Source organism: Notothenia rossii (genome assembly GCF_949606895.1).
Source record: "Notothenia rossii genome assembly, chromosome: 2".
NCBI lineage: Eukaryota > Metazoa > Chordata > Actinopteri > Perciformes > Nototheniidae > Notothenia > Notothenia rossii.
In genome coordinates this window covers 63,623,953-63,636,624 of record NC_136904.1, presented here as the reverse complement: position 1 = coordinate 63,636,624, position 12,672 = coordinate 63,623,953, and the positions used below count along the sequence as shown (strand labels likewise).

Below are 12,672 nucleotides of genomic sequence, written 5' to 3'. Positions count from 1 at the left end.
ACACACACACACACACACACACACACACACACACACACACACACACACACACACACACACACACACAGACATACCCTCACATATACCCCCTCTGTGGAGGGATTAACAGATTTGACCCGGCAGTGCTCACATTCTGAACAACAGCCATAATCTGCCACATTTATTATATTACATTTTCAGCCGTAAATCAGGTCAACTCATTATAATCCCCCCCCCCCCCTTCACCTCTTGTCACGATACGAAAGTCGTCTGAAACCCGACGTTGACCAATGGAATCTGTCTAAATATTGAAATCGAATGGAAACCTTATTGAGAATCAGAGTACATTCCGTATAGATTAAGACTGTATATCTTTCATAATCATAATTGCTCGTAAGCCGCTTGTTTAGCTTTTGCCATCAATAATTTTTTTGTTTTGATAACGGATGTACTTAATCCTACTGGACATAAATCACCTCTGACTGAGGTGGATACATATTTTAGAAGGGAGGGTCAATATTGAAAACAATGACTGCTGTCCTTTTTTATTTTACAATCAGCATAAAAAAGCTATAATACGCTGGTTTAAATAGTTAGTTATTGATCTGCAGCCAATAATTGATTAATGCATTGGTCGAGGGACTCATTTAATTGTGTCAAATATGAGAAATATTTAGTTTCTATTGGTTTTTCCTACATATTTTTCAGTTTTTCACAACATACAGGGCACTGATGTTTTCACTTGTTTTTATGTTTTAGACTAAAGGATTGACTTGTATATGTAAAATGAACCACCAGAAACTAATCCATAATGAATAAATAAGTTCCAACCCTTGCTGTTTTATTAAAATGAATGCTTCTGTGATGCAGTGTCAAAAAAAAAACAGAAGCCTAATATTCTTTACTTGTTTATCCACTTGTTATTTATGGGGCGGTTAGTAATGAAATTCCTCTTAATTTTCAGGAAACCTTGCTAGCTTTTGAACAATTCAAATGGATTTGCATCACGATAGGATGTTATATATCAAATGTCAGCAACATTCATATCAAAATCAGCCCCAAAATCCAGTCTATGTCCTGCTTTGGTGTAATTGTTGGGTACCTTGACAGAGTGAACAGTGAGGGGTGGTCTTTATGAACTGAATGTGTATTATTTTCTGTTTTATTTTTGACAGGCCTATTCCCTGATGTGGGAGGGGGCTATTTCCTGCCAAGGCTGCAGGGGCAGCTGGGACTATTTCTGGCATTGACGGGATTCCGTCTGAAGGGTCGTGACGTGCAGAGAGCTGGAGTCGCCACTCACTTTGTGGAGTCTGAGAAGGTACGATAGCTCCTGTCAGTAGATCAAACATTCCATCGCTTGTCCACCTTCGCTGGCTGCCCTTCCTATGTCACCATATGTTTAAACCAATCAGTGCAGTATCTGCACTGCGCTCTGCACCAGCCGATTGGCGTGCACCTCCTTCACTGCGAGTGGGACCTCTCAACAAAAACTCACCTGTTTGCTTTCCTGGCCCCAAACTGGAGAGACTCTACCCACTGATATCAGCACAGCAGAAAACCCATCTGTTTTTACTGCAACTTGTCCAATAATTCTAATTTTGTATGTAGCACTTTGCTTATTGAAAGCTAATGTACCTGCAGGATTTAGCTTTTTGAGTTTTTATCTTCATGGTTGATATAAAAGACTGCATACAAACACTTGATGAGCCAGGATTTCTGATATACTTGAGCACACACGTGTGCATGATATAGTGCAGCGTGGCGGTTAAAGGTCAACTGGTCACTGGCATGCTGAGTCACTGTGTGTCTCACTCTTGTATAAAGGTGCCAACTCTCCCCGGCTGCTCCAAGGTCAGGCTGAGTTTGTCCTGCTGCTGGTGTGAGGTCAGAGCAGCGGGCGCCAGCAGCATAGTCGGTTTTGGATGGTGACCTTGATTTTCAGGACAGGGTGTAATTTTGACCAACACCAGGCTGGAGAATCATCTCTATATTTATTGCATCTGAAGTGAAGGAAATCGCAAATTGAAAACATTTTTGGAGAATGCCAAGTTCACTTGCATTTTCCCAGTGCTGCCATATTAGTTAAAACCTGCACATTCTTTTTTTTTTTTACAAATCTTTTTATTTCATTATAGTGTACAGTAATCGATGCCATTTCGTTTATATTGTAATATCACAGTACCACAGTACACACACTACACTCCCCCCTCCCTCCCTCCCTCCCTCCACCCGCACATGCCCACACGGACAAAACCTAAATAAAATAAAAATATATAAAATAATTTAAAAAAAAAAGCTTATTAATATAACTTAGACGACAGAGCCATGAAAATTAACATAAAACGAAAAAAAAAAAGAATACATTCTGACATTTCTTTTTTTTTGTAATACTTTATTTTGAATTTTTCTTTTAGTTAAAATAAAGCAAAGACATACACAATATACAGTAAGTAGGTACCCGAAACCTTTAAATGGCGTACAAGAAAAAAAAGCTGGGTATACATTGACAATTCCTGAGAATAGTCGACAGCATCGTAGACATAAACAAAAAGTCCAAGGGTAAAAAAATAAAAAAGATAACTGGGGATGGATTGCCAAACACCAGACACAACTAGAAAATGCATTTCCTGCTGAAAATGCGTGCGAATGCTGTAAACTGTGTACATTTGTTGCTGAATTTAGCTGAAAAAGTAGAAAAAGCTGAATATTTTATTAGTTGAATCGTCTCTGTAGCTGCTTTTAGCTACAAAAACCAAGCAAGTGTGTTGCTGGACTTAGCGGAGAAATGCAGAAAAGTGAAATGATTTGAATCAAAATCGTTAAAGCTCAAATACATTGCAATGACTTTGTTGGAAACTTGAAAGTGAAATGTTAAACTGGAAGAGTAGGACAAATAGTGAAGAAGCTTAACATTTAAAAGAAAAGGTTTAAAAAAGGTATAAACAGCAAAATGTATAACCTCAATGTCCTGAAAAAGCTGAATAATTTAATAGTTTAATGGTTTCTGTAGCTGAAAGTTGGCTGAAGGAGTTAAATATCAGATGTAAGTATTAGTGAATGAATTTGTATTAAGAAGAGAAAAGAAAGTAAAAAGGCTTGGGAGAGCAGCAGAATATTTGAACTGCAAACTTTTGAACTAAAACCATACGTCACCAATAATGTATAAAATATGTGGAACGTGCTGAAGTCAGTATGAAGTCTCCATCAGACAGAAAAGAATAGGCTGAGGCCCCGGCCCCACAGGGACGCATACGGTAGTTTCCGTTACAGTTTTGTGTCATATAGACCGTTCGGCTACACTAGGACGACAGAATATGGCAGTAAACGACCCCGCAAACGATAACGGGTCCCAAGGTGGATAGATCTGCAAACGGAGCGCTCTGGGGGGGTCAAACGGCTCCGTGTAATCACCTCTATACGATCATTTTCTGATAACGATGAAATAGCCCCGTCTCCCTCTCCCCACGTCTCCTGCTGCTGCTGGGCTGTCAGAAGAGGGGGAGGAAAAGAGAGGCAGGCTCCGTTTATTATTCTTATATTATTATTAGGGATGCACGATATTGTTTTTTTTAAACCGATACCGATAACTTCCTGCTTCTCAAGACCGATACCGATACCGATAACCGATAATAATATAATATATATATATATTAAATGTACCTGTAGTTTTTTCCTCATTTTAGCCCTGGGGTCATCTCTGGCAAAATTCTTGCCTTTTTCAAAAGCCTCGTCGATAGGTAAAAGCCCCGGTGCCTTTGCAGCTGGCTTTGGATTCGCCGCTAGTTTAGCAGCGCAGGCGTCTTCGTACGCTTTTAACACACCATCGTAGCGATGTCGATGTTTCAGGTGACTAATCAGGTTGGAAGTATTATAGCTCGTTGCCTTTTTCCCTCCTTGTGGAACTTCCGCATTGCATTTGTTAATACAAATAGCAAGCAAACTATCTAACTCTGAAACTTGGAAATAGTCCCATACTACCGACAACATGTTTGTTTACTGTCCTGTGTTCACGGCCGCACACCATTTACGTCACAGCCAGGCATGAGTTAGGGAGCGCTGGATTTGTGAAAAATTCCCCTCTTCCTAAACCACTAATACCATAGTACTGGCAAAATGGGAGGAGCCGAGTGAAAAACAAGCGCCCCTCATCCCAATCCACCCACACCACAGTATTTTTTTCTTTTCTTTTACCCCAAAAATATATTGTATATTATCGGGGCTATTAATACTTTTATCGGGTTTATCGGGATGACGTCATAACCTCCGACCGGCACTTTTCTAATTTTGTATGTTAACCGGCGAAAAAAAATGATAACGGAAACTCTGCCGCACAGTTCCCTCGTCCCTTGGAAGAGGCGGAGAGGTGGGTGTTTTTCATCTGCTGGTGGACTACCGGAGAGATATATAGCAGGAGAACACGCCATCCACCGTGGAGAATAAACAGAAGGGCGACCATGCTCCGAGGTCTTCTTCACTGCTTTGGTGTATTTTGTGGCGGCAGCAGCGCTACTTACAGGCCTGGCATATGTACTACAGCGTTTCCAGCATTTCCAGCGGTCTCGTGTGAACGGACACGTTAATGAATCGAATGCGTGTGAACGGAATACTTTTTTGCGATTGCGTATGCGTTTTACCGTATGACAGTCTTTAAACTCCAGTCTGTTTGTCTGTGTTTGTTTCTGTGCTGAGCACCTAATCATAACACCTGTGTGTGTAAGCCCAGAGATCGAAGGTTACCATGGTGACGACGTTATCAAACACCTGTGTAAGTGAGCCCAGAGATCAAAGGTTTCCATGGAGATGTGCTGTGAAAGGAGAGCCTTTCCATTGTTCGGAATGAGAAATAAACCTCTTACATTTCTAACTATAGTTTAAAAACGGTAGCTGCTTTCGTAAAATGACAATGCGTGGAGGATGTCAGGATCGTGAGAAGCGTCGGAATCTGCTTTTTGTGTATTTTCGGGTCGATAATGTGGCATTTTTGGCAGATGTACTAAAGCTGCTGCTCTGAGGACAGATCAGGCTTGATGTACAATGGGCCTTAATGGAGACATGTTGAACGTTTTTGTCACTTAATGTCCTCAGGAGGCATTTTGTTTAATTTTTTTTCTTAATTCTTCAATGTATGAGAGGTTTTCCTACGTTCTTCACAACAAATGATGTCCAAGGAGTGTAGGGTTTGGGAATTATGGCAATTTTTAAAGTGAATTTCAAGCTCTCCTCCACTCTAGCTGTGACATCACGCACTCTAAGCCTTAACGAGCTGCGCAATACACACTCATGTTAAAATCTGAAGAGGGCCTCTTTACCAAGCTCCAAATTAAGTTAAATATCTCAAAAAGTGTCAAATGCATGAAAGATCTGAAAAATAAGTTTTATAGCTGAAGGTCTTGTGACCATGTTAAAGTTGGAATGGATTCTCTAGCTAAAAGTATGTGGAAGGATTTGAAGGTTCCTCCCATTGAGTTACATGTTAAAAAAAGAGTTTAAAAAGCTGAATATTTCAAAAAGTATAAAATATTTTGAAAAAGCTGAAAGTTTCCCATCATGAAGATGAAGATTCAACTTATTGTCATTACGTAGTACAGATACTATGTAACAAAACGTTTTTTCTGCATCTGACCCATCCTAGTGTTAAGAGCATTGGGCTGCCATTATGAACGGCGCCCGGGGAGCAGTGTAGGGAACGGTGCCTTGCTCAGGGACACCTCGGTAGCACTTGGTCTTTCCGGGACTTGAACTGGTGAACTTCCAGATCATGTGCTGAAAAGGCTGAATATTTTTGATATTTTCATGGTTTCTGTAGCTGAAAGTATGCTGGAGTTATTGAGAGCCTTGTTGAAATAAGGAGAATAAAGATTCGAAGAACTATAGTGGAATGCTGTAAACAGCATTCGCACTAATTAAGAATTATGCAGTCTTTACAGAGTAAGTAAAATACAAGCAGCAGCAGAGCTCTTTAATTCAATTATTAATTATCCTCCAGCAATGTAAAATAACGGCTTCCACACCTTAATGAAGCAATCCTGTGAATTCAGTCTGTTAAAGCGAATTTGCTCCATCCTAGCAGAGGAAATCATTTTGGATAGCCACCTCCTGAAGCACGGAGCTTGTGAGACTTCCAGTAAGTAGAATACATTTTTTAGCTGCAATCTTACCAATTTTGAGCGACTGCCTTTGATGGGCGGGGAGGCCTCTTGTCTCCTCAGAGCAACCAAATATTGCCAACTTACAGTCCGGTTTAATGTTTACTTTCCATTGTTTTGAAAGCCAATCAAATACTTCACACCAAAAATTATTCAGTACCGGACAGTGCCAAAATAGGTGTGATAACGACCCTCATCTGTCGCAAATGGGGGAAACAGATTGAATTTCTTACTTAGCTTGGTTTTAGAGAAGTGAAGCCTGTGTAGGACTTTAAACTGAATTGATATGTGTTTAGAATGTATAGAACAATTATGTATACTGGACTGTCCCTGAGAAATTCTGACATTTCTGAAGAGGATTAGTCAGTTCTTCAAAGAGTTTCCTCAGTGAGAAGTATTGACTGTAGTCACCATGATGTCACACAATTCCTTCTTTTTTTTTCAACTTAAGGCTCAGGAAAATAAATGTAAAAATAAAGGAACTTTAATTGGATGGAAGAAAGCATAGCTTATTAACAAAAAAGCCCTCCTGAGAGTTAACCAATAACATTGTTTTGAAACAAGCTTCAAAACTTAAAAAAAAAAAAAAAGATTTAAGGTCTCAAGGTAAGAATTGAACAAAGTCATGTACAGAGGCTGAAATTGTAATGCAAAACATGAGAAACAAGAGAAAAGAGTTCATATAGAGTCCAGACTGGACTGTGGGCTGCCATAAAGTCTCGAGTCGGGTCTTTTGGACGTCACCATCTGTGTTTTTTGGAGACAGAAGTGATTATATTTTATTTTAAAATGATGGACTGAATATAGCCTAGTTGTTTGTAAAAACAAACACAGTCCACTGCACACAAATATGCAGATTTATAAAATGTCCTGCCTTTATTTGAACAGATCCCGGAGCTGGAGAAGGAGCTGGTGGACCTGAAGTCTCCCTCTGCTGAAGACATCTCCAGAGTGCTGGACTCCTACCAGAACCAGGTCAGAACCCTAACACGTGTACCACTGACATTCAACTACAAATATCCAGAGCAGCTTCAGTAGGCACAGAGTTTTCCTGTGAACGCCTCGCAGCAGATGTCTGATGATGGTTCTCTCCACAGAGCGCTCTGGGTGCTGACAAGCCTTTCGTGTTGGAGCAGCACATGTCTGACATTGACAGGTAGGCTTCAGTTCCTCTTCTCTGTTACTCTGGGACTATTGTGAGCTGTTGGTTTGGTTTTCATTCAATATCTGTATTTATTTCTATACTATTAACTTTAAATATAGGAAACACCAGAGGCTGTTGTACATGACGGTATATGCATTTAAAACACCTAAATATTCATCACTTATATTGCTCTACATTCACAGATGCTTATTTGACTTCATTACAGATAATTAACCCTCCTCATGCTTGTTTTGAAATATGATATAAATCCTTTTTTTGACAACAATTGAGCTAATACTTATCTCTACAGTTATTATAATAAATACTTTGTTAGATTGGGACTATTTGCAGGTTTATTGCCTAAAGGGCCTTATGCTTTAAGGATAGACTTATAAGACACTGAAAGCGGGAAGATGTGTTATTGAGGAAACTTTTGATGCCCCCCCCCCTTCAGGCTGTTCAGCTCCAGCAGTGTGGAGGGCATCGTGCAGAACCTGAAGGCAGAGGGCTCAGAGTTCGCTAACACACAGGCAAAGGTACAGTATGATGATTTATATTCAAAACTCGTGTCATTTTCAAGCTGTAATAGCGAAACAATGACATGTTTACAGATAATGTAATTACCCTTTGCTAATGTTACATTTTTGGAAATGTAAAGAAATATGCTTTTTATCTCATAAGTAATGTGTGCAAGTGTTCAAAAGGATAATGTTATCATTTCATGTTGTCCTACTGTAAACAGACACTGACACAGATTTCATGCTTGGACATGTTTACTCGTTGAGGGTGAAAAGTGCAATGCTTATTTTGAAATGACCCACCAGAAACCTTATCGGTAAGAATGAGAAACAATTAAACAACCTCTGAAAATGGCCACTGGCAACCATGACTGCTGAATTTTTGTTTGTTGTTTATCTCGTGTTTTTGGTATTTTTTCGTTCTTTTATTATTTTTTCGTTCCTCTGTTCTATAGGCCGACCCGTGCAAACGCCCCACAACGGCCAAAACACTTCCTTTATTATTTTTTCGTTCCTCTGTTCTATAGGCCGACCCGTGCAAACGCCCCACAACGACCAAAACACTTCCTTTAGGAGAACCGCGCTGCAGTTTCAGAAATGAAACGAATAAAAAAAACAAATGTTCCAAAACATGCAAAAGAAGAAACATATTCACCGACTTCACAGCACATGTGGAGCACTTAGAAAACAATCACCAGCTTGAGAACACATGTGCAGCGTTATAATCCCAAAATGTCACCAAGCGCTCACAGTTTTTTTATTTGATTTGTTTATTAAACTGCATCATGTCTTTCCTAATGGGAATGTTCTGAACCGTTGTAGTGCGTTGCACCTGTCGGCCATCACCGTTCTGGGCTACAAAAGTCACAAGCTAGCATGTGTTGAATATACACATAAAAACTCAATAAATATGAAAGTTTAAACCATAAGATACGACAATATCAGTTAGGAGTTTCTATTACACTTTTGGTCAATTTAGATTGTGACACTGGGTGCTTTACCGATTCTGCTTTTCTCTTATTTAGTTTATCACATCGTCTTCACTCAGTTGAGATGTAACCTGGTAGAAGGGCGTATCATCTTATGTAACAGTGCACATGCCCCAGCTTACACCCCACCCCCTCCACCCACTCCAGGATTAATCATACAGCTGGTATCTCTTATTTTCTGTTTATTTGATCTGTAATATTTAAAATATGTTCATGTTGAAGAACTGTTCTGATGCTTAACTTAAATCCCCTGCTGCTTCCCTTCAGCTGGGTTCAACAAACATGTTTTCCTGTTTTCTTTCAAACCGTGAAACTCTGAACAAGAGCCAGTGGGGGGTCAGCTCAGGCATCAAATATTTATTATAAACCCACTTCCTCAGTTACTACTACACCACTGACTCACTGCCCCGCCTTGTGCATTAAACATTCATAGCTGTCTCTGTCTTCTTTCCCCAGTATTATTGTATATTATATTATAGTTGTGTCACCACCTCTCTGTCTGAGTCTCTAACACATAAGTGTCTCCTCCTGCAGACGCTGTCCAGGATGTCCCCCACCTCCCTGAAGATCACCTACAGACAGCTGCAGGCGGGGGCTGCTCTGAGCCTGCAGGACGTGCTGGTGATGGAGTATAGGCTGAGCCAGGCCTGCATGGTAAAACCCAACACACTCATTTCCAGTTCATTCACTCTTTCATAATTGGGTAGGATTGGCCAATGATTGCATTCATTAACGTATTAATTTGCATATATTTTAGTTTAAATGTCTGTTTTAATCATTTTAAAGATACAGTCACCCAAACATTTCAGAAAATCATATTTCTAATATAACCGCTAGTGCTATTTCTATATTTATTGATTTTGTAATTTTATTTTCACTAATCAACAACATAACAGCATTGTAATCTACCCCCCAAATATCCCATCACCATTTTCTTAAAGTTTTTAAATGTATATACAATTATAAATCTTAATATAAACTCAATGCACATACAGTCAGTAATAACGTAGAGGTTAATTATTTCTTGTTCTTGAGTTGTAAATGTAACTTCATTTTCTTGGTAAATGTTTTAAAGAACTTTATTTATTGAAGGGATCTTTTATGACCCGTTAAAGTTTGTTATCAGTGGTGGCTCTGATATGAAGTGCATGTTATAAACTCAAAGTGTAAAAACATTAGATTTTAAAAATCAAGAAGTCATCACTCGTTTACTCACGATAATGATAAATGGACTGTACTTACATCGCGCTTTATCAGGTCTTTACGACCCCACAAAGCGCGTCACATACTACCAGTCATCGTTCACACCTCCCTCTCACAGAGCAGTGCACCTGCTCAAGGCTGTGGGATTAACTGGGTTTCAGTATTTTGCCCAAGGATACATCGACATGTTGACCGCAAACGCTGGGAACAAACCGACCACCTTCTGATTGAAAGACGACCACTTCAGAGCCACAGTCGCCCCAATTATCCAATATATACTGTTTGTAGTCCAAATGATCATTGTTTTTAATCATAACACCTTGTTGTGAGCATTCTAAAATAGGAAATATTTTCCTTTTACTGTATAACCTCGCAGCAGGAAGAGCACCACTCAGAGGCTCCCTCACTGGCGAGTGTAGTTTGGTAGAAAGGAAGTAGTTCCTACATGAAACAATCTCTGCAGATTATCATGAGTAACTGGATCATGATTTCTAGATAAAGACATTGCTGATCAGTTTTTAAAATGAAGCTTTTGAGAAGAACAACTTTAGTGCCGTATAGTTTTATTATACTGCTGAGAGGTCAAACTGGAAGATATCTCCAACATTCAGTGACTCACACTAATCTGAATTGATCAAATGTATTTATGATTTTGGGATGAACCGTCCCTTTAATATCAGTTATACTGACATTAAACTCTTAATGCAAAGTTATATCTTTTAATGAATGCAATTCCGGTGCCTTAACTGGCAGAGAAATTGCTTATTCTCCCATTCCTATCCTATAATGATTACTTTTTCTTTTTTAAGTGAAAAATATAAAAACAAAGCTGGATGATGATAATAGCACAGCTGTTTTAGATGAGCTATTATTTCATCTGCTGGAGTAAACCATAAGAGGATTGAGTCTCATGGCAGTGTTTGTTGTTTTGCAGAGAGGCTGCGACTTCTATGAAGGTGTGCGATCCGGTAAGTCACTGCAGTGAATTTCAGTTTAGCATAGTTTAACATGGCTTGCACTATTGATTTTAAAGGGTTAAGAAAGAATCATTCAATATTATTCTGCATTGCTTGACATCATTTGATTCTTTTTTACGTTATGATTTTCTTTGTGTCTCCAGTGCTGATTGACAAGGATCAGAATCCCAAGTGGAACCCGTCCACACTGGAGGAGGTGTCGGAGGAGAGCGTGGAGCAGTGCTTCTCCTCTCTGGGGGAGAAAGACCTGATGCTCTGATGCTGAACACTTCATACCCACCACCAAGATCCCCCCCAACCCCCCCTGTGTGCTCGGCCCTGTGAGAGGGCTGTACTACTCAGGAGAGAAAGAACTACATAAACTTACGTACTCTGACTCTATATCTTTAAATACTGTACTGACATCTTACAGGCAAATTCAAGCTGCTCCTCTGCAGTGGAGGAAAAGAGAAGAAGGTCTGATTCATGTTCACAAATCTAAAATAGTAGCAGAAGAGGTAGTGAGCAGCTGCCCTGTGTCACACATGAGAAATGTTTGGAGTAAACTGGCTCTGCAGAGTGTTTTGTACAGCAGTAACTCTCTTTTGCTGCAAATGCAAGGGATGTGCCGCACAGCAGCATAAACAGGAATACATGGAGGAGCGATGATCTCACCGCTGAGTGCTTTATTACATTTCCTGTGGGTTTTTGTTGATGTGACTTGGATCCGTTTCACCTGATCTTCTGCAGTGTGGTCACTCAGTCTAATGCAGATCATGTATCCATTTCTCCCTTTTTCTTTTGTCCAGTATTTTTCCATTTTCAGTGGAATACTTAGAAGTGTATCAGTGTTCTGAAGAGGGCTGCATGATTTGAAATAAATTACTGATATAGCGGCTGCACTATAGGAGGGATTGATCATTTTTAGCATTATTATTCCCTTTAGCATCGAAAGATTTATTAAAATGATCATGATTTGATTATTTTTTTCCTCACAAATATGTGTTGTTTAGTCTGTAGAATACTATTTGGAGGCCCGGATATCTCCGCATCTCATTCAAATGTTATTTTAACATATATTTAACCTTTAACCAATATTGTGGTTCCTGCAGTTTGAACATCGAGCAAGTCCATGTCGTGATTTCGATACAATTCCAATTAATTGCGTAGCCCTATTTCTGGAGGCATTAACATGATTGTTATATGACAAATACAGTTCTGTATGTGTGTGATAGTTTGTGTTTTTAAAGTTGACTAAATTGCTGTTTTTCAGTAGGTATCCCGATACATTACAAGCGGGCAATAAAGACAGTTGGTAATGTAACATGAAGTTTTCTTGTTGAGTGTGAAAGAACTTCATTTATTCAGGCTGGGTGCTTTATGACCTGTTATAGTTTATCAGCAGCAGCTCAGATAAGAAGTCTACAAAGGAAACTTTTATTGCAGTTGCATGTTGGGTAATAAACCTTTAGTGTTGGCAACAGTTTTCTCCACCTGCATCACATTCAGTCTGACTCTATTACACTTATTTTAATATTAGCCTCTTAAGTGTGAGCAGGAAATGAGAGTAACAGATTACATGTGACAGGATACTAAAAACGGTATCTGTATTCCATCACAGTTACAGAAAAAATATCTAATCAGATTACTGTTACAATTTAAAATAATTGAATTACTAGCAGGATTACAATTCTAAAATACATTTTTTAAATAAAGTACCAAATATTATGAAAC

General features: G+C 39.2%; 1 protein-coding gene across 1 annotated transcript in view; it reads left to right on the top strand.

The window, feature by feature from the left end:
- Positions 1–12,262, top strand: part of hibch (3-hydroxyisobutyryl-CoA hydrolase) — a 16,524-nt gene extending 4,262 nt beyond the window's left edge. The window contains exons 5-11 of the mRNA XM_079665735.1: positions 1,140–1,300; positions 7,017–7,103; positions 7,226–7,284; positions 7,727–7,808; positions 9,314–9,433; positions 10,917–10,950; positions 11,103–12,262. Of these exons, the coding sequence (XP_079521861.1) occupies positions 1,140–1,300; positions 7,017–7,103; positions 7,226–7,284; positions 7,727–7,808; positions 9,314–9,433; positions 10,917–10,950; positions 11,103–11,218 (659 nt within the window). The 3' untranslated portion in view covers positions 11,219–12,262. The remainder of the gene's footprint in view (positions 1–1,139; positions 1,301–7,016; positions 7,104–7,225; positions 7,285–7,726; positions 7,809–9,313; positions 9,434–10,916; positions 10,951–11,102) is intronic.
- The last annotated feature ends 410 nt before the right edge of the window (positions 12,263–12,672 follow it).